Source organism: Oncorhynchus mykiss, chromosome 25 (genome assembly GCF_013265735.2).
Source record: "Oncorhynchus mykiss isolate Arlee chromosome 25, USDA_OmykA_1.1, whole genome shotgun sequence".
Lineage (NCBI taxonomy): Eukaryota > Metazoa > Chordata > Actinopteri > Salmoniformes > Salmonidae > Oncorhynchus > Oncorhynchus mykiss.
In genome coordinates this window covers 38,194,061-38,221,739 of record NC_048589.1, presented here as the reverse complement: position 1 = coordinate 38,221,739, position 27,679 = coordinate 38,194,061, and the positions used below count along the sequence as shown (strand labels likewise).

Below are 27,679 nucleotides of genomic sequence, written 5' to 3'. Positions count from 1 at the left end.
AGTATAATCTACAGGACTACAAGCCTAGTAGTATAATCTACAGAACTACAAGTTTAGTAGTATAATCTACAGGACAACAACCCTAGTAGTATAATCTACAGGACTACAAACCCAGTATTATAATCTACAGGACTACAACCCTAGTAGTATAATCTACAGGACTACAAACCCAGTAGTATAATCTACAGGACTACAAGCCCAGTATTATAATCTACAGGTCTACAACCCTAGTAGTATAATCTACAGGACTACAAGCCTAGTAGTATAATCTACAGGACAACAACCCTAGTAGTATAATCTACAGGACTACAAGTTTAGTAGTATAATCTACAGGACAACAACCCTAGTAGTATAATCTACAGGACTACAAGTTTAGTAGTATAATCTACAGGACAACAACCCTAGTAGTATAATCTACAGGTCTACAACCCTAGTAGTATAATCTACAGGTCTACAACCCTAGTAGTATAATCTACAGGTCTACAACCCTAGTAGTATAATCTACAGGTCTACAACCCTAGTAGTATAATCTACAGGTCTACAACCCTAGTAGTATAATCTAAAAGACTACTAACCCAGTAGTATAATCTACAGGACAACAACCCTAGTAGTATAATCTACAGGACTACAAGCCTAGTAGTATAATCTACAGGACTACAAGTTTAGTAGTATAATCTACAGGACAACAACCCTAGTAGTATAATCTACAGGACTACAAACCCAGTATTATAATCTACAGGACTACAACCCTAGTAGTATAATCTACAGGACTACAAACACAGTAGTATAATCTACAGGACTACAAGCCCAGTATTATAATCTACAGGTCTACAACCCTAGTAGTATAATCTACAGGACTACAAGCCTAGTAGTATAATCTACAGGACAACAACCCTAGTAGTATAATCTACAGGACTACAAGTTTAGTAGTATAATCTACAGGACAACAACCCTAGTAGTATAATCTACAGGACTACAAGTTTAGTAGTATAATCTACAGGACAACAACCCTAGTAGTATAATCTACAGGACTACAAACCCAGTATTATAATCTACAGGACTACAACCCTAGTAGTATAATCTACAGGACTACAAGTTTAGTATTATAATCTACAGGTATACAAGTTTAGTAGTATAATCTACAAGACTACTAACCCAGTATTATAATCTACAGGACTACAACCCTAGTAGTATAATCTACAAGACTACTAACCCAGTATTATAATCTACAGGACTACAACCCTAGTAGTATAATCTACAAGACTACTAACCCAGTATTATAATCTACAGGTCTACAAGCCTAGTAGTATAATCTACAGGACTACAAGCCTAGTAGTATAATCTACAGGACAACAACCCTAGTAGTATAATCTACAGGTCTACAACCCTAGTAGTATAATCTACAAGACTACTAACCCAGTATTATAATCTACAGGACTACAACCCTAGTAGTATAATCTACAAGACTACTAACCCAGTATTATAATCTACAGGTCTACAAGCCTAGTAGTATAATCTACAGGATTACAAGCCTAGTAGTATAATCTACAGGACTACAAGCCTAGTAGTATAATCTACAGGACTACAAACCCAGTATTATAATCTACAGGACTACGAGCCTAGTAGTATAATCTACAGGACTACAAACCCAGTATTATAATCTACAGGACTACGAGCCTAGTAGTATAATCTACAGGACTACAAGCCTAGTAGTATAATCTACAAGACTACTAACCCAGTATTATAATCTACAGGACTACGAGCCCAGTAGTATAATCTACAGGACTACAAGCCTAGTAGTATAATCTACAAGACTACTAACCCAGTAGTATAATCTACAAGACTACTAACCCAGTATTATAATCTACAGGACTACGAGCCCAGTATTATAATCTACAGGTCTACAAGCCTAGTAGTATAATCTACAGGACTACAAGCCTAGTAGTATAATCTACAGGACTACAAGCCTAGTAGTATAATCTACAAGACTACTAACCCAGTAGTATAATCTACAGGACTACAAGCCTAGTAGTATAATCTACAGGACTACAAGCCTAGTAGTATAATCTACAGGACTACAAGCCTAAATGCATTTTACCACTCTATCATGCTAAATTAATGTATACTGCATGATTACAGCTGTGCATGTCTAGTATGTGTAACCTAGTATGTGTAACCTAACCCAGTATGTGTAACATAGTATGTGTATCCCAGTATGTGTAACATATTATGTGTATCCCAGTATGTGTAACATATTATGTCTAACCCAGTATGTGTAACCTAGTATGTGTAACTTAACCCAGTATGTGTAACCTAGTATGTGTAACCTAACCCAGTATGTGTAACCTAGTATGTGTAACCTAACCCAGTATGTGTAACATAGTATGTGTATCCCAGTATGTGTAACATATTATGTCTAACCCAGTATGTGTAACATAGTATATGTAACTCAGTATGTGTAACCTAGTATGTGTAACCTAACCCAGTATGTGTAACCTAGTATGTGTAACCTAACCCAGTATGTGTAACCTAGTATGTGTAACCTAACCCAGTATGTGTAACCTAGTATGCGTAACCTAACCCAGTATGTGTAACCTAGTATGCGTAACCTAACCCAGTATGTGTAACCTAGTATGTGTAACCTAGTACGTGTAACCTAGTATGCGTAACCTAACCCAGTATGTGTAACCTAGTATGTGTAACCTAGTATGTGTAAAACAGTATGTGTAATCTAAACCAGTATGTGTAACCTAGTATGTGTAACCTAGTATGTGTAACCCAGTATGTGTAACAGTATGTGTAACCTAACCCAGTATGTGTAACCTAGTATGTGTAACCTAACCCAGTATGTGTAAACCAGTATGTGTAACCCAGTATGTGTAACCCAGTATGTGTAAACCAGTATGTGTAACAGTATGTGTAATCTAACCCAGTATGTGTAACCTAGTATGGGTAACCCAGTATGTGTAACAGTATGTGTAACCTAAGCCAGTATGTGTAATCTAACCCAGTATGTGTAATCTAACCCAGTATGTGTAACAGTATGTGTAACCTAACCCAGTATGTGTAACCTAGTATGTGTAACCCAGTATGTGTAAACCAGTATGTGTAAACCACTATGTGTAAACCAGTATGTGTAACAGTATGTGTAACCTAACCCAGTATGTGTAACCCAGTATGTGTAAACCAGTATGTGTAACAGTATGTGTAATCTAACCCAGTATGTGTAACCTAGTATTTGTAACCTAACCCAGTTTGTGTAACCCAGTATGTGTAACCTAACCCAGTATGTGTAACCTAACCCAGTATGTGTAACCTAGTATGTGTAACCTAACCCAGTATGTGTAACCTAGTATGTGTAATCTAGTATGTGTACCCTAACCCAGTATGTGTAACCCAGTATGTGTAACCTGGTATGTGTAAGCTATTATGTGTAACCTAGTATTTGTAACCTAACCCAGTATGTGTAACCCAGTATGTGTAACCCAGTATGTGTAACTCAGTATGTGTAACCCAGTATGTGTAATCTAGTATGTGTAACCTAACCCAGTATGTGTAACCTAGTATGTGTAAGCTAGTATGTGTGACCTAGTATGTGTAAGCTAGTATGTGTAACCCAGTATGTGTAACCTAGTATGTGTGACCTAGTATGTGTAACCCAGTATGTGTAACCTAGTATGTGTAAGCTAGTATGTGTAACCTAGTATGTGTAACCTAACCCAGTATGTGTAACCTAGTATGTGTAACCTAACACAGTATGTGTAACCTAGTATGTATAACCTAACCCAGTATGTGTAACCTAACCCAGTATGTGTAACCTAGTATGTATAACCTAACCCAGTATGTGTAACCTAACCCAGTATGTGTAACCCAGTATGTGTAACCCAGTATGTGTAACCTAACCCAGTATGTGTAACCTAACCCAGTATGTGTAACCTAGTATGTATAACCTAACCCAGTATGTGTAACCTAACCCAGTATGTGTAACCTAGTATGTATAACCTAACCCAGTATGTGTAACCTAACCCAGTATGTGTAACCCAGTATGTGTAACAGTATGTGTAATCTAACCCAGTATGTGTAACCTAGTATTTGTAACCTAACCCAGTATGTGTAACCCAGTATGTGTAACCCAGTATGTGTAACCTAACCCAGTATGTGTAACCTAACCCAGTATGTGTAACCTAGTATGTGTAACCCAGTATGTGTAACCCAGTATGTGTAACCCAGTATGTGTAACCCAGTATGTGTAACCCAGTATGTGTAACCTAACCCAGTATGTGTAATCTAACCCAGTATGTGTAACAGCATGTGTAATCTAACCCAGTATGTGTAACAGTATGTGTAATCTAACCCAGTATGTGTAACCTAACCCAGTATGTGTAACAGTATGTGTAACCTAACCCAGTATGTGTAACCTAGTATGTGTAACCTAACCCAGTATGTGTAAACCAGTATGTGTAACCTAGTATGTGTAACCTAACCCAGTATGTGTAACCTAGTATGTGTAACCTAACCCAGTATGTGTAACCTAGTATGTGTAACCCAGTATGTGTAAACCAGTATGTGTAACAGTATGTGTAATCTAACCCAGTATGTGTAACCTAGTATGTGTAACCTAACCCAGTATGTGTAACCTAGTATGTGTAACCCAGTATGTGTAAACCAGTATGTGTAACAGTATGTGTAACCTAACCCAGTATGTGTAACAGTATGTGTAACCTAACCCAGTATGTGTAACCTAGTATTTGTAACCTAACCCAGTATGTGTAACAGCATGTGTAACCTAACCCAGTATGTGTAACAGTATGTGTAACCTAACCCAGTATGTGTAAACCAGTATGTGTAATCTAACCCAGTATGTGTAACAGTATGTGTAACCTAACCCAGTATGTGTAAACCAGTATGTGTAACCTAACCCAGTATGTGTAACCCAGTATGTGTAACATAGTATGTGTAACCCAGTATGTGTAACAGTATGTGTAATCTAACCCAGTATGTGTAACAGTATGTGTAACCTAACCCAGTATGTGTAACCTAGTATGTGTAACCTAGTATGTGTAACCCAGTATGTGTAACAGTATGTGTAATCTAACCCAGTATGTGTAACCTAACCCAGTATGTGTAACCCAGTATGTGTAACCCAGTATGTGTAACCTAACCCAGTATGTGTAAGCTAACCCAGTATGTGTAACCTAGTATGTGTAACCCAGTATGTGTAACCCAGTATGTGTAACCCAGTATGTGTAATCTAACCCAGTATGTGTAATCTAACCCAGTATGTGTAATCTAACCCAGTATGTGTAACAGTATGTGTAATCTAACCCAGTATGTGTAATCTAACCCAGTATGTGTAACAGTATGTGTAACCTAACCCAGTATGTGTAACCTAGTATGTGTAACCTAACCCAGTATGTGTAAACCAGTATGTGTAACCTAGTATGTGTAACCTAGTATGTGTAACCTAACCCAGTATGTGTAACCTAGTATGTGTAACCCAGTATGTGTAAACCAGTATGTGTAACAGTATGTGTAATCTAACCCAGTATGTGTAATCTAACCCAGTATGTGTAACCTAGTATTTGTAACCTAACCCAATATGTGTAACCCAGTATGTGTAACCTAACCCAGTATGTGTAACCTAACCCAGTATGTGTAACCTAACCCAGTATGTGTAACCTAGTATGTGTAACAGTATGTGTGATCTAACCCAGTATGTGTAACAGTATGTGTAATCTAACCCAGTATGTGTAACAGTATGTGTAATCTAACCCAGTATGTGTAACCCAGTATGTGTAACAGTATGTGTAATCTAACCCAGTATGTGTAATCTAACCCAGTATGTGTAACAGTATGTGTAATCTAACCCAGTATGTGTAACCTAGTATGTGTAACCCAGTATGTGTAAACCAGTATGTGTAAACCAGTATGTGTAAACCAGTATGTGTAACAGTATGTGTAACCTAACCCAGTATGTGTAACCTAGTATGTGTAACCCAGTATGTGTAACAGTATGTGTAACCTAAGCCAGTATGTGTAATCTAACCCAGTATGTGTAATCTAACCCAGTATGTGTAACAGTATGTGTAACCTAACCCAGTATGTGTAACCTAGTATGTGTAACCCAGTATGTGTAAACCAGTATGTGTAAACCAGTATGTGTAAACCAGTATGTGTAACAGTATGTGTAACCTAACCCAGTATGTGTAACCCAGTATGTGTAAACCAGTATGTGTAACAGTATGTGTAATCTAACCCAGTATGTGTAACCTAGTATTTGTAACCTAACCCAGTTTGTGTAACCCAGTATGTGTAACCTAACCCAGTATGTGTAACCTAACCCAGTATGTGTAACCTAGTATGTGTAACCTAACCCAGTATGTGTAACCTAGTATGTGTAATCTAGTATGTGTACCCTAACCCAGTATGTGTAACCCAGTATGTGTAACCTGGTATGTGTAAGCTATTATGTGTAACCTAGTATTTGTAACCTAACCCAGTATGTGTAACCCAGTATGTGTAACCCAGTATGTGTAATCTAGTATGTGTAACTCAGTATGTGTAACCCAGTATGTGTAATCTAGTATGTGTAACCTAACCCAGTATGTGTAACCTAGTATGTGTAAGCTAGTATGTGTGACCTAGTATGTGTAAGCTAGTATGTGTAACCCAGTATGTGTAACCTAGTATGTGTGACCTAGTATGTGTAACCCAGTATGTGTAACCTAGTATGTGTAAGCTAGTATGTGTAACCTAGTATGTGTAACCTAACCCAGTATGTGTAACCTAGTATGTGTAACCTAACACAGTATGTGTAACCTAGTATGTATAACCTAACCCAGTATGTGTAACCTAACCCAGTATGTGTAACCTAGTATGTATAACCTAACCCAGTATGTGTAACCTAACCCAGTATGTGTAACCCAGTATGTGTAACCCAGTATGTGTAACCTAACCCAGTATGTGTAACCTAACCCAGTATGTGTAACCTAGTATGTATAACCTAACCCAGTATGTGTAACCTAACCCAGTATGTGTAACCTAGTATGTATAACCTAACCCAGTATGTGTAACCTAACCCAGTATGTGTAACCCAGTATGTGTAACAGTATGTGTAATCTAACCCAGTATGTGTAACCTAGTATTTGTAACCAAACCCAGTATGTGTAACCCAGTATGTGTAACCCAGTATGTGTAACCTAACCCAGTATGTGTAACCTAACCCAGTATGTGTAACCTAGTATGTGTAACCCAGTATGTGTTACCCAGTATGTGTAACCCAGTATGTGTAACCCAGTATGTGTAACCTAACCCAGTATGTGTAATCTAACCCAGTATGTGTAACAGCATGTGTAATCTAACCCAGTATGTGTAACAGTATGTGTAATCTAACCCAGTATGTGTAACCTAACCCAGTATGTGTAACAGTATGTGTAACCTAACCCAGTATGTGTAACCTAGTATGTGTAACCTAACCCAGTATGTGTAAACCAGTATGTGTAACCTAGTATGTGTAACCTAACCCAGTATGTGTAACCTAGTATGTGTAACCTAACCCAGTATGTGTAACCTAGTATGTGTAACCCAGTATGTGTAAACCAGTATGTGTAACAGTATGTGTAATCTAACCCAGTATGTGTAACCTAGTATGTGTAACCTAACCCAGTATGTGTAACCTAGTATGTGTAACCCAGTATGTGTAAACCAGTATGTGTAACAGTATGTGTAACCTAACCCAGTATGTGTAACAGTATGTGTAACCTAACCCAGTATGTGTAACCTAGTATTTGTAACCTAACCCAGTATGTGTAACAGTATGTGTAACCTAACCCAGTATGTGTAACAGTATGTGTAACCTAACCCAGTATGTGTAAACCAGTATGTGTAATCTAACCCAGTATGTGTAACAGTATGTGTAACCTAACCCAGTATGTGTAAACCAGTATGTGTAACCTAACCCAGTATGTGTAACCCAGTATGTGTAACATAGTATGTGTAACCCAGTATGTGTAACAGTATGTGTAATCTAACCCAGTATGTGTAACAGTATGTGTAACCTAACCCAGTATGTGTAACCTAGTATGTGTAACCTAGTATGTGTAACCCAGTATGTGTAACAGTATGTGTAATCTAACCCAGTATGTGTAACCTAGTATTTGTAACCTAACCCAGTATGTGTAACCCAGTATGTGTAACCCAGTATGTGTAACCTAACCCAGTATGTGTAACCTAACCCAGTATGTGTAACCTAGTATGTGTAACCCAGTATGTGTAACCCAGTATGTGTAACCCAGTATGTGTAATCTAACCCAGTATGTGTAATCTAACCCAGTATGTGTAATCTAACCCAGTATGTGTAACAGTATGTGTAATCTAACCCAGTATGTGTAATCTAACCCAGTATGTGTAACAGTATGTGTAACCTAACCCAGTATGTGTAACCTAGTATGTGTAACCTAACCCAGTATGTGTAAACCAGTATGTGTAACCTAGTATGTGTAACCTAGTATGTGTAACCTAACCCAGTATGTGTAACCTAGTATGTGTAACCCAGTATGTGTAAACCAGTATGTGTAACAGTATGTGTAATCTAACCCAGTATGTGTAATCTAACCCAGTATGTGTAACCTAGTATTTGTAACCTAACCCAATATGTGTAACCCAGTATGTGTAACCTAACCCAGTATGTGTAACCTAACCCAGTATGTGTAACCTAACCCAGTATGTGTAACCTAGTATGTGTAACAGTATGTGTGAACTAACCCAGTATGTGTAACAGTATGTGTATCCTAACCCAGTATGTGTAACCCAGTATGTGTAACATAGTATGTGTAAACCAGTATGTGTAACAGTATGTGTAATCTAACCCAGTATGTGTAACCCAGTATGTGTAACAGTATGTGTAATCTAACCCAGTATGTGTAACAGTATGTGTAATCTAACCCAGTATGTGTAACCCAGTATGTGTAACAGTATGTGTAATCTAACCCAGTATGTGTAATCTAACCCAGTATGTGTAACAGTATGTGTAATCTAACCCAGTATGTGTAACCTAGTATGTGTAACCTAACCCAGTATGTGTAACCCAGTATGTGTAACATAGTATGTGTAAACCAGTATGTGTAACAGTATGTGTAATCTAACCCAGTATGTGTAACAGTATGTGTAATCTAACCCAGTATGTGTAACAGTATGTGTAATCTAACCCAGTATGTGTAACAGTATGTGTATCCTAACCCAGTATGTGTAACCCAGTATGTGTAACATAGTATGTGTAAACCAGTATGTGTAACAGTATGTGTAATCTAACCCAGTATGTGTAACCCAGTATGTGTAATCTAACCCAGTATGTGTAACAGTATGTGTAATCTAACCCAGTATGTGTAACATAGTATATACAAAAACACATAGACACACAAACAACTCAAAACACACATCCATGCGTTTTAGTCATATCATGTGGACATTATAAACAAAAGAACATGCTTTGCACACATACTTGCCTTCAAAAAGTATTCAGACCACTTGACTTTTTCCACATTTTGTTGTGTTACAGCCTGAATTTAAAATGGATTAAATTTAGCTTGTATGTTACTAAACTATACACAATACCCCATAATATCAAAGCGGAATTAAGTTTTAGAAATGTTTACAAATTAATTAAAAATGAAAAGTTGAAATGTCATGAGACGATAAGTATTCAACCCCTGTAGTATGGAAAGCCTAAATAATTTCAGAGCTGTGTTCGAATACTCAACCTAACTGCACTAACCATACTATTTGTGACGTAAATTGAGAATATAGTATACTTATTGGTCATTCTATGGATTTAGTTAGTATGCCAAAAGTTCCCGGATGTCGTACTACATTGGCCAAAATACGAAGTATACAGTGACACTATTTCCGTGTTTTTAGGGCCCATAATGTAATTCTTCGGAAAATGGCCGTGGCTTTACATTGTTTTCAGATTTGAAGAAAATGTCAGTAAAAAGTCAGATGAGAGCAGATACAAATTCATTGCTTTAATTAACTTATTATGACAAATGTTAAGAAAATGTTGAGCAATGTAATAATGTAATGACTTTTCAAACAAGTTACCTTACACGTTATGTCGGCTGACAATTTGTTAGCTACGCTGTTCTTACGAACCACATAGCATATCATTACAGCAGTATGTACCAGTACGTCGGCTAGCTACCTAACGTTAGTTAGCTACTAATACATCAAACTTGCCAGCATATTAACTATATGCTATCTAACTAACTACCCAATGATTATTGCCGTCAATCTTAGCAAAGTGGTATAATCTTTGTACGTTCTCAATGGTGCTTCCGGTAAATTCGCTCTGGCCATTTACTCTGATTTCAGAGCACTATCGTCTTGAGTCTACCAGAGCGCAGAATAACTGATGAATTTACGAACGCTCAACACCCGTTGACTATGGCCGGTGTCAGTAAACGTTGGCAAAAAATCATAATTCAATAGTTGCCAGCCAGAGTCACCAACACTCTGTCTGGATAACATGAAAATTGCCTAACAAGCTCTGCTAGGGCGAGTCAAATGGTCAGAGTGAGGTGTTCTCTCATTTGTGTCTGGAAGTAGCTAGCAAGTTAGCCAGTTAGCTTGGGTGCTTTACTGCAGTTGTAAGGTCAGAACGCTCGAATCAACCCTACTCCTCGGCCAGAGTGTCCAGTGTGAACGCTCCCAGAGCGAAACGCTGCGAATTTACAAATTGACAATCTGACAATGCTCTGAATTTAGGAATGCCCAGAGTGCACTCCAGATTAAATTTAAGACCACACACAAAGTCATAAAATGTCTAGCTAGTAATTTGTTATGCTAACAATTCTAGCAAGAGGTTGCATAGCAACAGCATCAACTTCCGGTAGACAGGTAAAGCGCTAGTACACTCAATTGAAAGGTACCGTTTGTTTACAGTATACTAAAATGAACTACTAGTATATAGTATGTAGTAAACTGTATGTTGTATGGGTATTCAAACACAGCTCAGGAGTAAAGATTTGCTTAACAAGTCACATAATAAGTTGCATGGACTCAATAATAGTGCACTAATAGTGTTTAACATGATTTTTGAATGACTACCTCATCTCCGTACCCCACACATACAATTATCTGTAGGGTCCCTCAGTCGAGCAGTGAATTTCAAACACGGATTCAACCACAAAGACCAGGGAGGTTTTCCAATGCCTTTGCGAAGAAGGCCACCTGTTGGTAGATGGGTAAAAACAAAAATCAAATGTTGAGTATCCCTTTGAGCATGGTGAAGTTATTAATTACACTTTGGATGGTGTATTAATACTAATACACCCAGAGGAAGGAAACCGCATGAGAGGAAGGAAACCACTTACAGATTTCACCATGAGACCAATGGAGACTTCAAAACAATTACAGAGCTACGGGATCGATGTCCCTATCCCGGGACGGTTGAGCTAACATTCGCTAATGTGATTAGCATGACAGTTGTAAGTAACAGCAAACTTTCCAGGACATAGAAATGTCTTATATGGGCAGGACGCTTAAATTATTGTTAATCTAACTGCACTGTCCAATGTACAGTAGCTATTACAGTGAAGAAATACCATGCCATTGTTTGAGGAGAGTGACCAACAACAAAACACGTATCACGGCAACTGGTTTGTTACATTCACCCTCTGAAGGTAAATAATGTACTTACATTCAGTATTCTGGCTCTGATTTGTCATCCTGAGGGTCCCAGAGATAAAAATGTAGCATAGTTTTGTTTAATAAAATCCATTTTTATATTCAAATGTAGGAACTGCTGTCTCTGGCTCCACACCCACCTGGCCATCTAGATGTGCGAAAGTTAGTGTATAAGCTAATGATCCATCATGTATGATCTTCCTGGGAGTGTGTAAACTGACATTTTGTATTACCATATCATTTTTGTATGATCTCTATAGTTATGTACTTGAAAATGTATCTAAATTGTCAAATTTGGCACATTTGGGCAGACTTGATACAAAATATTGATCCAGGATTGCAATGCTTGTAATGGTTTTCCTCCTCTTCTGTGGAGAAGTAGGAAGGATCGGAGCAATGTGCAGCGTGGTACGTGTTCGGGAAGGATCGGAGCAATGTGCAGCGTGGTAAGTGTTCGGGAAGGATCGGAGCAATGCGCAGCGTGGTACGTGTTCGGGAAGGATCGGAGCAATGCGCAGCGTGGTACGTGTTCGGGAAGGATCGGAGCAATGCGCAGCGTGGTACGTGTTCGGGAAGGATCGGAGCAATGTGCAGCGTGGTAAGTGTTCGGGAAGGATCGGACCAATATGCAGCGTGGTAAGTGTTCGGGAAGGATCGGAGCAATGCGCAGCGTGGTAAGTGTTCGGGAAGGATCGGACCAATGCGCAGCATGGTACGTGTTCGTCATTTTATTAAACTGAACTGAACACTACAATACAAAGCAAACAAAAAGAACGACCGAAACAGTTCCGTCTGGTAACTAATACAAAGACAGAAAACAACTACCCACCAATCATAGTGGGAAAACAGGCTGCCTAAGTATGGTTCTCAATCAGAGACAACGGTAAACAGCTGGGAACCATACCAGGCCAAACACAGAAATACAAAAACATAAAACAACACACAGAATGCCCAACCCAACTCACGCCCTGACCAAACTAAAATAGAGACATCAAAAAGGAACTAAGGTCAGGACGTGACAATGCTTCACTGGCTCAATCTGAAACTTTGCACACACTCATGTTATCTAGTGGCCAAAAATCGAAATTGTGCCTAAACTGCAATAATATATTATGGCCTTTCTATTGCGTTTCAAAGATAATGGGGGAAAAAAAAAGAAAACGCATGTTTTTTTCTTTGTATTATCTTTTACCAGATCTAAAGTGTTATATTCTCCTACATTAATTTCACATGTCCACAAACGTCAAAGTGTTTCCTTTCAAATGGTCCCAAGAAAACGCATATCCTTCTCCCGACTACCACTCACTTATGTATAAACCCACCTCAATCACTCCAGGTACTGATTAAGGTACTGACACTGACCTGTATATACGTGCATTCTTGTGTTTCTTTAACTCTTATCATAGTTCTTGTGTGTATTCTATTCGTACTTTTATTCTAATTGAAAACGTATTATTCTCATTGTATTGTTGGAAAGAGCTCTCAAGGTAACAATGTCACTGTACTGTTTTACATCTGTTGTATCTTGTACACGTGGTGAATAAAAACGTGAAACAGTGCAAACACACATAGACATCGACCTGTATGAAACTCTATTCAACCTCAATGCTAACTCTTTCTAACTCTCACACTCTCCCGAGCGACACTACACACACACCCTGGTAATGTACTAAAGTAAATCTATTAAACCAGTGACTGGTGATTATGGCCTCACAGTAAATATCTGTATTAGCATAAGCAAATCAGAGACTTCCCTAAGGCATATTAATCTAATTTGTCAGCGATTGTTCACACACACACATGAACGCACACACACACACACACACACACACACACATGAACGCACACACACACACGCACACACACACACACACATACACACACACACGGAGCAGGATTGCATCATACAGAATGTTTTCTTTGTTTTCAATGCGCCAGATTCTTCTTTGGAACCATTTCAAACTCCTACTGTGGTCCTCAATGTGGTCTGTCAGAGGTCTGTTTTCATAAACACAGATAATGCCAGCTGCCAAACTCATACTGTGGTACTCAATGTGGTCTGTCAGAGGTCTGTCTTCATAAACACACATAATGCCAGCTGCCAAACGATGACTGTGGTACTCAATGTGGTCTGTCAGAGGTCTGTCTTCATAAACACAGACAATGCCAGCTGCCAAACGATGACTGTGGTACTCAATGTGGTCTGTCAGAGGTCTGTCTTCATAAACACAGATAATGCCAGCTGCCAAACGATGACTGTGGTACTCAATGTGGTCTGTCAGAGGTCTGTCTTCATAAACATATAATGCCAGCTGCCAAACTCATACTGTGGTACTCAATGTGGTCTGTCAGAGGTCTGTCTTCATAAACACAGATAATGCCAGCTGTAAAACTCATACTGTGGTACTCAATGTGGTCTGTCAGAGGTCTGTCTTCATAAACACAGATAATGCCAGCTGCCAAACTCATACTGTGGTACTCAATGTGGTCTGTCTTCATAAACACAGATAATGCCAGCTGCCAAACGATGACTGTGGTACTCAATGTGGTCTGTCAGAGGTCTGTCTTCATAAACACAGATAATGCCAGCTGTCAAACGATGACTTTGGTACTCAATGTGGTCTGTCAGAGATCTGACTTCATAAACACAGATAATGCCAGCTGCCAAACTCATACTGTGGTACTCAATGTGGTCTGTCTTCATAAACACAGATAATGCCAGCTGCCAAACGATGACTTTGGTACTCAATGTGGTCTGTCAGAGGTCTGTCTTCATAAACACAGATAATGCCAGCTGCCAAACGATGACTTTGGTACTCAATGTGGTCTGTCTTCATAAACACACATAATGCCAGCTGCCAAACGATGACTGTCTATCATCTGCCATTAATTGGGGTTTTACAAAATGAGGGAAATCGTAATTATCCGTTTTAAAACACCACAGACTGTTAATCTTAAAACTGTAGATTATCATTTGAAACATGCTTGGTGATAACTCAGTCACGTTGGTTTTTAAAAAGAAGGGAACCCAGGGAATCCCCAAGCCCACTATCTGGAGTCTGGCTCGCCATGGCTGTGTGACGCGCATCTCCGGTCTGATCTGCTACAGAGCAGTTTGCTGCTTACAGTCAATCATACACACAAACAGATGGGACTTTACTTTCTACAAGTGATAAGCAATTCATTTATCAAACAGTTATCTGAAAACCACACCTGCCCAATTATTCATTAATGGATAGGCAGCAGTGCAGGAATTTACAATTCAAACAAAACATCAAAGACAATTAAAACTAGGCATATCACCAACAAGATCTTTCTCCAAACGTCACATTTCGAAGTTGCTCCAAACGTCACATTTCAAAGTGTTTTTGACATCCTGGGTTTACTCCTACTCAGCATCGTTCTGTGTCTCCAAACGTCACATTTCGAAGTGTTTTTGACATTCTGGGTTTACTCCTACTCAGCATCGTTCTGTGTCTCCAAACATTACATTTCGAAGTTAAGGTTTAAGGTTTGGGGTAGGGTTACATTTAGGCATTCATTCCAAATGGTTAAGTTAAGGCTTAAGGTTTTTGATAGGTAAAAAAAACAAGGTTCCACAACTGGGATTAAACACACAACCTTTGGATCTGGAGTCATGGGATTACGAAATGTAAAAGTTAAGGGTTAAGGTATTGTAAAAGGTTAACACCAGAACCACTAAAACAATTTGCTAATGAATGTAGTTTTTGTAATACTCTGTTTAAAGTCATGCCCCCCTCTGTCCTTGATGTTTTAAAGTCACGCCCCCCTCCGTCCTTGATGTTTCCTAAATAAGTATATACAACACACTGTTGTTGTTAGAATCTTAATATCACAAACAGAACTGGAGTTATAACCCATTTTAAGAGGCGTGTCATTTTTAAAATGTTTATTCCACTGTTGCCCCTCTTTCCGACAGTAGGGCCTGCTCTCCTTCTCCTGGTGCCACGCCCAGATGATAATCACCCTGAAGGTGCCGTGCCCAGTTGATAATCAACCTGAAGGTGCCGTGCCCAGTTGATAATCACCCTGAAGGTGCCATGCCCAGATGATAATCACCCTGAAGGTGCCATGCCCAGATGATAATCACCCTGAAGGTGCCATGCCCAGATGATAATCACCCTGAAGGTGCCATGCCCAGATGATAATCACCCTGAAGGTGCCATGCCCAGATGATAATCACCCCGAAGGTGCCATGCCCAGATGATAATCACCCTGAAGGTGCCATGCCCAGTTGATAATCACACTGAAGGTGCCACGCCCAGTTGATAATCACCCTGAAGGTGCCATGCCCAGATGATAATCACCCTGAAGGTGCCATGCCCAGATGATAATCACCCTGAAGGTGACATGCCCAGATGATAATCACCCTGAAGGTGCCATGCCCAGATGATAATCACCCCGAAGGTGCCATGCCCAGATGATAATCACCCTGAAGGTGCCGTGCCCAGTTGATAATCACCCTGAAGGTGCCACGCCCAGTTGATAATCACCCTGAAGGTGCCACGCCCAGTTGATAATCACCCTGAAGGTGCCATGCCCAGATGATAATCACCCTGAAGGTGCCGTGCCCAGTTGATAATCACCCTGAAGGTGCCATGCCCAGTTGATAATCACCCTGAAGGTGACATGCCCAGTTGATAATCACCCTGAAGGTGCCGTGCCCAGTTGATAATCACCCTGAAGGTGCCATGCCCAGATGATAATCACCCTGAAGGTGCTGTGCCCAGTTGATAATCGCCCTGAAGGTGCCATGCCCAGTTGATAATCACCCTGAAGGTGCCATGCCCAGTTGATAATCACCCTGAAGGTGCCATGCCCAGTTGATAATCACCCTGAAGGTGCCATGCCCAGTTGATAATCACCCTGAAGGTGCCATGCCCAGATGATAATCACCCTGAAGGTGCCGTGCCCAGTTGATAATCACCCTGAAGGTGCCATGCCCAGTTGATAATCACCCTGAAGGTGCCGTGCCCAGTTGATAATCGCCCTGAAGGTGCCATGCCCAGTTGATAATCACCCTGAAGGTGCCATGCCCAGTTGATAATCACCCTGAAGGTGCCATGCCCAGTTGATAATCACCCTGAAGGTGCCATGCCCAGATGATAATCACCCTGAAGGTGCCGTGCCCAGTTGATAATCGCCCTGAAGGTGCCATGCCCAGTTGATAATCGCCCTGAAGGTGCCATGCCCAGTTGATAATCGCCCTGAAGGTGCCATGCCCAGTTGATAATCACCCTGAAGGTGCCATGCCCAGATGATAATCACCCTGAAGGTGCCATGCCCAGATGATAATCACCCTGAAGGTGCCATGCCCAGATGATAATCACCCTGAAGGTGCCGTGCCCAGTTGATAATCACCCTGAAGGTGCCATGCCCAGTTGATAATCACCCTGAAGGTGCCATGCCCAGATGATAATCACCCTGAAGGTGCCATGCCCAGATGATAATCACCCTGAAGGTGCCGTGCCCAGTTGATAATCACCCTGAAGGTGCCATGCCCAGTTGATAATCACCCTGAAGGTGCCAGTTTTTAATGTTTCTAAATACGAAGTATACATGCACCAAAAGCACACTATGCTATTCTTGTTTCATGCGCATTTGGGCAGTGTGTGTCACAGCTGGTTAGGCTGTGTTTCTGCTGTCAAATTCCATGACATAACCTACTGCATTACTGCTAAAACCAGCTTTTGGTTGGTCTTAAATATCCTTATGAGCGTTGCCTGAAATTAGCACTTTGGAACCATGTTTTTAAGGACACATCTCAAACATTTCCACCCTTCCCATCTGCGCGCAAGCGAGCTGATATAAGACGGGTAAATTGCTGAACCTGGCATTAGGGCGTTTGACACTAGCGTTGCCTTAACACCATCTGAAAATAGAGCCCTTTCTGTACTTTACTGTGGCAAGTGTTTGTCTGTGTGTAAATCATGAGAATGTGTTCCTCCTACTTCTCCTCCTCCTTCTTACCTGGCTCCTGTCCTTGTCAACCTTCTTGAAGCACTTATTGAGGGACAGGTTGTGCCTGACAGAGTTCTTCCAGCCTGTGGGAGCATTGGCAAAGTAGGAGAAGTGTTCTAGGATCCAGGTGTATATCTCCTTCACCGGCAGCCTCTTTGACGGAGCGTCCTCAATGGCCATGAAGATCAGGCAGCTGAAGGAATAGGGAGGCTTACAGTTTGGGTTCCGATCGGCGTCGTACGGCAGGTCCCCGCCCGCTATCGGCGATGGCGGCATGTTGTCGTGGTCCCTGTCGCCGCGGTTACCAACCACACCCCCTTCGCCACCCACGGGGCTGACGCTGCGCAGGACAGGGTCTCCAAAGCTGTTGAGCAGGTTCTTGCTCTCATGGAGCCAGTTGAGGTTGGTCAACTCCTCGTCCTCCATACCTGGGGTGGAGGTGCCTTTCTCAGGCTTGGCGGCTCCGTCGGTGAGGGGTGCCAAGGGGAGGGCCAAGGGGGCGGGGAAGGCCAGGTCGAGTTCCTCTGCCTCCTGCAGCGAGCTGGCCTGGTAGAGGTGGGAGAGGCTGGCGCTGGCCACGCTGATGCCAGACGCCTCAGGCTTCTTACTGGGAGGCATGACGGGTCCCATGGACACCACCACCACCACCTAGACTCCTGGAAGTCAGATAGAGAGGGGGATTAGTGTTAGACAGTTAGTCAATGGAGACAGATAGAGAGATAAAGATAGAGATTAAGATGTTAGTGTTGGACAGTCAGGAGAAAGAGGGTGGGAGGGAGGGAGAGAGAGCGGGTGGGCCTTGAAATGTATTATAATATGTTATTATAATACATTGTGTTACTATTGTTATAAACATTGTCCTTGCGATTCCATCATGACAACTGGAGGACATAACGTTACACACACACACACCTCATGCAAACGGACTATTCTGAATACTCCAAATTACACACACACACACACACACACACACACACACACACACACACACACACACACACACACACACACACACACACACACACACACACACACACACACACACACACACACACACACACACTCCCACTCAAAAGATAAAAGCATTGTTTTTGGGACAAATCACTCACTCAACCCTAAACCTCATCTAGATCTATTACTGAATAATGTGGCGACTGAGCAAGATGAGGAGACTAAATTGCTGGGTGTAACCCTAGATAGCAAGCTGTCATGGTCAAAACATACTGTATTGACTCAATGGTTTCTAAAATGGGAAGAGGTCTCTCCCATGATTAGGTGTTGCTCTGCTTTCTTGACATCTAAATCAACCAGGCAGGTCCTACAGGCCCTAGTTTTGTCACACCTGGACTCCTGCCCAGTTGTGTGGTCATGTGAGGCAAAGAAGGACAAAGGAAAATTGTAGTCGGTCTAGAACAGAGGAGCCGTATTGTAGTTAGATGTACACAGAACAGAGGAGCCATATTGTAGTTAGATGTACACAGACTAGAGGAGCTGTACTGCAGTTAGATGTACACAGAACAGAGGAGCCGTATTGCAGTTAGATGTACACAGACTAGAGGAGCCATATTGTAGTTAGATGTACACAGAACAGAGGAGCCGTATTGCAGTTAGATGTACACAGAACAGAGGAGCCATATTGTAGTTAGATGTACACAGAACAGAGGAGCCATATTGTAGTTAGATGTACACAGAACAGAGGAGCCATATTGTAGTTAGATGTACACAGAACAGAGGAGCCGTATTGTAGTTAGATGTACACAGAACAGAGGAGCCATATTGTAGTTAGATGTACACAGACTAGAGGAGCCATATTGTAGTTAGATGTACACAGAACAGAGGAGCCATATTGTAGTTAGATGTACACAGAACAGAGGAGCCATATTGTAGTTAGATGTACACAGAACAGAGGAGCCATATTGTAGTTAGATGTACACAGAACAGAGGAGCCATATTGTAGTTAGATGTACACAGACTAGAGGAGCCGTATTGCAGTTAGATGTACACAGAACAGAGGAGCCATATTGTAGTTAGATGTACACAGACTAGAGGAGCTGTACTGCAGTTAGATGTACACAGAACAGAGGAGCCATATTGTAGTTAGATGTACACAGACTAGAGGTGCTGTACTGCAGTTAGATGTACACAGAACAGAGGAGCCATATTGTAGTTAGATGTACACAGACTAGAGGAGCTGTACTGCAGTTAGATGTACACAGAACAGAGGAGCCATATTGTAGTTAGATGTACACAGACTAGAGGAGCTGTACTGCAGTTAGATGTACACAGAACAGAGGAGCCATATTGTAGTTAGATGTACACAGACTAGAGGAGCTGTACTGCAGTTAGATGTACACAGAACAGAGGAGCCATATTGTAGTTAGATGTACACAGACTAGAGGAGCCATATTGTAGTTAGATGTACACAGAACAGAGGAGCCATATTGTAGTTAGATGTACACAGAACAGAGGAGCCATATTGTAGTTAGATGTACACAGAACAGAGGAGCCGTATTGTAGTTAGATGTACACAGAACAGAGGAGCCATATTGTAGTTAGATGTACACAGACTAGAGGAGCTGTACTGCAGTTAGATGTACACAGAACAGAGGAGCCATATTGCAGTTAGATGTACACAGAACAGAGGAGCCATATTGTAGTTAGATGTACACAGAACAGAGGAGCCATATTGCAGTTAGATGTACACAGAACAGAGGAGCCATATTGCAGTTAGATGTACACAGAACAGAGGAGCCATATTGTAGTTAGATGTACACAGACTAGAGGAGCTGTACTGCAGTTAGATGTACACAGAACAGAGGAGCCATATTGTAGTTAGATGTACACAGACTAGAGGAGCTGTACTGCAGTTAGATGTACACAGAACAGAGGAGCCATATTGCAGTTAGATGTACACAGAACAGAGGGGCCATATTGCAGTTAGATGTACACAGAACAGAGGAGCCATATTGCAGTTAGATGTACACAGAACAGAGGGGCCATATTGCAGTTAGATGTACACAGAACAGAGGAGCCATATTGCAGTTAGATGTACACAGAACAGAGGGGCCATATTGCAGTTAGATGTACACAGAGGGTGCATGTCAATTTACTGCATCACTATTGGTCTTTGTGAGAGGTAATGATTGAGGTAATGATTGTTTAAAGGTACTGAACTGTCTGTTCAAGCAGTTGGAACACAGTTCGAACACTCAGTATTAATCTAGAGGTGAAACAAGCGCACACCTATTTAGGCGAGGTGCTGGCTAAGGAGAGCCACACACTCTTGGAGCTCAGATGCAGTAATTTAATAACTCTGATTTGCCACCCCAAGATATCCCTGCACAACGTCTATTTGCGCCCCTACTGGATGGAAACTACAAGTGTAACGGCTGTGCTCAATGCAATGGCACTTATAAATGTAGATCCTTCAAACACCCTCAAACAGGGAAACAGATCCCAATCAAAGGTGTTATCATGTGATCCACTAAGGCAGTTATTTATCTTATAACTTGTCCTTGTGGTAAAAATGATGTGGGTAAAACAAAACGGAAATGAAAAGTACGTATCGCATCGTGGCACCGTTAGGTGCAAAAACTCGACTGACCAAGTTACAGCCCACTTTTTGGAAGCAAACCACTCGATTTCGTCCCTACGTTATATCGGCAACGAACAAGTCACCCTGCCTAGGAGTGGGACAATTTATTGACAATTTATTGTTAAAATGAGAGGCTGTCTGGATCTTTAATTTAAAAACCCTTGCTCCCTTCGGTCTCAACGTAGACTTTGATCTGAAGCCATTCTTGTGATTATTGTGATTTTGCCTTTCATTATAAATGTTTGTAGGCTTATGTAGCCAAATTGTATCTAGTATCGTATGCTATCCATTCATGTTTTTGTAAGTTCTTCTTATATCTGAGAATTAACCAATGATATCAGGCCACACCCGGGCCATGATTACAGACCGCTGTGTCCTTTGACACGATATAAACTAGTGACCTGCACTGTTTGTCACCATGATAAAAGGGCGGCCGGGTAGCCTAGTGGTTAGAGCGTTGGACTAGTAACCGGAAAGTTGCAAGTTCAAATCCCTGAGCTGACAAGGTACAAATCTGTCATTCTGCCCCTGCACAGGCACTGTTCCTAGGCTGTCATTGAAAATAGGAGTTTGATCTTAACTGACTTGCCCAGAAAAATAAAGACAGATTTTCTGTTCAAACGATGGTTATTCAATTATTGCATCTGAGCTCCTACAGTGTGCGGCTCTCCTTTATTTTTTCAAATGCACAGTATTAACACCCTGATGCATCGGTGCGTCAATCTAAGTTACATAACAAAACCATCCCCATCCAAATCAATCAGTCTAAACTAGAGATAATTTTGTTTGCATTGGATCCATTCACCAGTGTTGCATTTTCACATCTGCATTGAAAGATGGCAGAGCTAGACCCTGAGAAATCCTTAAAGTCAGTCTTCTCACGTAAACGTCGGTTTGACCTACAAAACTAATGGGACACCACTGTGAAAAGGGGAGATTCCCACGAATACGATGTTGTTCCATTTTACTCTATGACCCCAACTAGTTTCACGGGACTTGCCTGAAGGTAAGTGGTACGTACAGGTTTTAAAAAATGAATGGAAGAATGAAGTTAGTTTTGTGCCTACCCCAAAAAAGGGGTTAAATATTTGTAAAGAAAATAAGATGTAAAAAAAAAACCTCGGGATATATATAGTATATCTCCTAGATTTAGGACAGACACTTCAAAACCATGTTTCTTATATTTTTTGAATGTCTGTTTTTGCCATTGTGTATATGTTATTCAATGCATTTCTATGGGCTTTTGTAGTAAAGGCAAAAATACATTCTAAATAAAATAGCTAAATGATCCATAGTATGAGCATCTTAAAACACTTATGTGTGTCAGCTTAACACGCCCTCCAACATCTTACACTCTAAAGAATGAAATAGAGCCATGACTAAATGGAACTCTCTGCCACCCCAGGTAACTCAAACTAGCAACATAATCTGATTCATTTTTGTTAAATGGTAAAAGACCACCTTATGGTATGACGGGGACTGTGAAGAGACACAGACGTTTTAATATATTCTGTATTGTATTTGGCATTGTATTATGTATTGTTTTATGTAGTGTTATGTATTTCATTTGTTGTGTTTTGTTTTCTGTTGGGAGCCTAGGAAGAGTAACCCTAACCCTAACCCTAACCCTACAATACTAAATAAATAAAGTACGTTATTTATTTGTTTACAGAGAAATACAGTAGCATTGTATTTAGTCAAACACTTTTTTTTACAACAGTGCTAAGCGCTGGCAGCAAGCTGATAGGTCGGTTGTTAGAACCAGTAAGGGCCGCTTTACCATTCTTGGGTAGCGGAAAGACTTTGGATTCCCTCCAGGCTGAGGAAAAACCCTTTACTCTAAACTCAGATTAAATATATGATAGATATGAGTGGCTATAGAGTCAGCTACCATCCTCAGTAGCTTTCCATCTAAGTTGTCAATGCCAGGAGGTTTGTCATTATTGATCGATAACAATAACTTTTCCACCTCTCCCACACTAACTTCTAACTTACAATACTTTTCTTTTGATATTTGTTTTTTAATGCATGAATATGATGGCTTACTGTTTGTTGTTGACATTCCCTGCCTAAGTTTGCCCACTTTACCAATGAAATAATCATTAAAATAATTGGCAATATCAAATGGTTTTGTGATGAATAAGCCATCTGACTTGATGATATAACCAAGTCGTTGTAGCCCTAACCATCAGATAACCAGGCCGTTGTAGCCCTAACCATCAGATAACCAGGCCGTTGTAGCCCTAACCTTCATATAACCAGGCCGTTGTAGCCCTAACCATCAGATAACCAGGCCGTTGTAGCCCTAACCTTCAAATAACCAGGCCGTTGTAGCCCTAACCATCAGATAACCAGGCCGTTGTAGCCCTAACCATCAGATAACCAGGCCGTTGTAGCCCTAACCTTCATATAACCAGGCCGTTGTAGCCCTAACCATCAGATAACCAGGCCGTTGTAGCCCTAACCTTCAAATAACCAGGCCGTTGTAGCCCTAACCATCAGATAACCAGGCCGTTGTAGCCCTAACCATCAGATAACCAGGCCGTTGTAGCCCTAACCTTCATATAACCAGGTCGTTGTAGCCCTAACCATCAGATAACCAGGCCGTTGTAGCCCTAACCTTCAAATAACCAGGTCGTTGTAGCCCTAACCATCAGATAACCAGGCCGTTGTAGCCCTAACCATCAGATAACCAGGTCGTTGTAGCCCTAACCATCAGATAACCAGGTCGTTGTAGCCCTAACCTTCAGATAACCAGGCCGTTGTAGCCCTAACCTTCATATAACCAGGTCGTTGTAGCCATAACCTTCATATAACCAGGCCGTTGTAGCCCTAACCTTCAGATAACCAGGCCGTTGTAGCCCTAACCTTCATATAACCAGGTCGTTGTAGCCATAACCTTCAAATAACCAGTTCATTGAAGCCCTATAACCATCAGATAACCAGGCTGTTGTCTACTTATTTCTTATCTATCCCTCTCCTCTCTCTCTCTCTCTCTCTCCCTCCCTCAATCTCTCTCTTTCACTCCTTCTCTACCTTCCTCAATCTCTCTGTTTCTCCCTGTCTCTGTCTCGCTCACTCTCTCTCTCTCTCCCTGTCTCTCTCTCTCTCTCTCTCTCTCCCTGTCTCTCTCTCTCTCTCTCTCTCTCAGTCTCTTTCTCACCCCTGCGTATCTAATTGAGGTAACAATCATGTTTATATGGTTTAATCCACCATTATCAGGGATTTGTTTTACCAAAGCAGTCTCTGAAAAACTCCTCACTCCCCCGTTATCAGACTACCGATGCTCCAGTGGAGGTGGATGCAACCGGTTTTACAGTTTTACACGCCATGGTAAACACGCCATGGTAAACACGACATGGTAAACACGCCATGGTAAACACGTCACATGGTAAACACGTCACATGGTAAACACGCCATGGTAAACACGCCATCGTAAACACGCCATCGTAAACACGTCACATGGTAAACACGCCATGGTAAACACGCCATGGTAAACACGTCACATGGTAAACACGTCACATGGTAAACACGCCATGGCAAACACGCCATGGTAAACACGCCATGGTAAACACGTCACATGGTAAACACGTCACATGGTAAACACGCCATGGTAAACACGCCATGGTAAACACGCCATTGTTAACACGTCACATGGTAAACACGCCATGGTAAACACGTCACATGGTAAACACGCCATGGTAAACACGCCATGGTAAACACGCAACATCCAGATTGGACCCTGTGCTCCCTTTAATTAAAAATGGGCGCAAGCAGGTTTCTTCCCAAAAGTATATGAGAGAAGTACTCAAGGGTGTTCCGGCTGGGCTATGGTTGAAACCCATACCGCTTCCCCTTGACATTTCGTTTACGTTGACACTTTTTTCACCCCAATTGGTAGTAACAGTCTTGTCCCATAGCTGCAACTCCTGTATGGACTCGACGAAGGTTGAGAGGCATCCCCCGAAACATGACCCTGTCAAGTTGCACTGCTTCTTGACACACTGTTTGCTTAACTCAGAAGCCTGCCACACCAATGTGTCGGAGGAAACACCATCCAGCTGGCAATGAGATCAGCTCGCAGGTGCCTGGCCTGCCACAAGGGGTCACTAGAGTGTGATGGGACGAGGAATTCCTGGCCGGCCAAACCCTCCCCTATAACACGGACAACTGCGCACACCCTCATGGGTCTCCCGGTCACAGCCGGCTGTAACACAGCCTGGGATCGAAACCCGAGGCTGTAGTGACGCCCCAAGCGCCTTAGACCGCAGCGCCACTCAGGAGGACATCACTGTACATTTTCTTAAAGAATGTTGAACACCACCACAACATGCACTTGCTGTGTTGAACTAGTTATTAGTTTAAGAGGAAATGTTGACTCTTTTCTGGAGGAGAATGTGATAAACAGATAAGCTAGGCATACACTACAATTTCAATGGGCTTCTTCAAGTGGCATTCTCACAGATTGGAGCTGTAGCCTATTGCAAGTGGAGTGGAACATTCCCAAAATAGCTCAATAAATATAATTATATGTTATGAATTTGCAAAAAGTACACAATGTTATGAATTTGCAAAACGTACAATATGGTACGATTTTGCTAAACATATGATATGTAACGAATTCGAGCTAGGTGGCTAATGTTAGCTAGCGAACTATTGTGAGTGAGGCTAGGGGTTAGGGTTAAGTTTAAAAGTTAGGTTAAAGGGTTAGGGGAAAGATTAGCAAAAAGGGTTAGGGTTAGCTAACATGCTAAGTAATTGCAGAAGTAGCAAAAGTAGTAAGCAGTTGAAAAGTGACTAATTAGCTAAAATTGTCCATGATGAGATTTGAACTCAAGACCTTTGGGCAGCTAGAGCTTTGTGTTGTCGCCTGCCCTTTTACTGTAGTGGGCTAAATCACAGACACAGAATGTGTCATGGTAGTCTTAAACAAATGTACTTTGAAACAAAAGTATAAGCCTCACACACATGGTTATGGGCTTTTAAAAAAAAAGAAGGCCCCTGTATCATGTCAGATATAGAGTTGAAATATATTTGCCATTTTGAGTTTGCATCCCAATATTACACGTTATCTACATCAACGAAGACTGAAATATAACCAAACCATTTTGCATTGAAACACTGGATTTTCAGTCTAAAAAAAACAGTTGATTCATTATGAAAATATGAATAACATTCAACCCATGAGGCCCCTAGGTCATTTGACTGCAGAAAGGGGCTACCTGTCAGTCCATCACATACCTGCGGGAACCCTTTCCCAAAGACTCTCCAATAAAAATGGAATTATACAACACCTTTCTACTAAACTGCCAATAGGACCATGAGCATGAACCTTTATTTAACCTGGCAAGTCAGTTAAGAACAAATTGTTATGTACAATGACAGTCTACCCCAGCCAAACCCTAACCTGGATGACACTGGGCCAATTGTGCACCACCCTATGAGACTCGGCTTGTTGTGATACAGCCTGGAATCAAACCAGGGATTGTAGTGAGCTCCTGAGTCGCGCAGTGGTCTAAGACACTGCATCTCGGAGCAAGAGGTGTCACTGCAGTGTCTGGTTTGAATCCAGGCCGCGTCACATCCGGCCGTGATTCGGACGGAGTCCCATAAAGCAGCGCACAATTGGCCCGGGTTAGGCTGTAAATAACAATTTGTCCTTATTAACTGACTTGCCCAGTTAAATTAAAAGAAGTGACAGCTCTAGCCTTACACCGCCGCGCCACTCGGAGGGCCCCTGATCATTGATGTAATAGCTTAGTTCACAACAATTACAGGTATGTATTTTATCCATCTAAATACAGGACTCTGCTTCATCGTTCCGTCGTGCTAGTTCAGTATTTGAGTATAATAGGCTGCTGGTTGTAGATACAGTATGTAGGAAACTGTGGAAAACACAACCGGTAGCCAAACATGACAAGCTTACAGAATAAAATATTTTGCCAGTCCATTCAATTCATATCTCGTGTAAGCAAGGCTATATTACCAGGACTATGCTACTGCATGCATTCAACTATGAATGTAAACTTTGACTCCAGAAATCCTAAGTTAAAAGTAAAATGCCAACCGTGGTAGCCGAGCCTATCGCCTACTGCGCACCCGTGCATGAATAACAGATGCTCAAAGCACCGTTCCGAAAAGGAATGGGAACGTTACAAAATAACAGAAGATGAATAAAAACTTTGGGAAAACGATAAACTATGTAGCCGACGCTTTAGCCTAGGCTAATGTCTGCAACCTAACCTATACATATTACCACTTTACAGCATAGCCTACCATATATTAATAGACTGTAAATAGTACATCTAAAATCATATTCGTTTTTAAATAAAAGTATATTCGATTTTTGGTATTTTGTCAAATGTAGCCTACGACTGTGATTGGTATGTCACATGTCAAGGCTTCCATCACAAGTAAAGC

The 27,679-nt window shown here is 41.3% G+C and overlaps 1 protein-coding gene across 1 annotated transcript in view; it reads right to left on the bottom strand.

Moving 5' to 3' along the window:
- The window catches only part of LOC110504247 (forkhead box protein N3), a 133,526-nt gene that overhangs the window by 105,497 nt on the left and 350 nt on the right, over nt 1–27,679 (bottom strand). The window contains 1 exon segment of the mRNA XM_036962803.1: nt 17,674–18,320. Coding sequence (XP_036818698.1) covers nt 17,674–18,294 — 621 coding nt within the window. The 5' untranslated portion in view covers nt 18,295–18,320.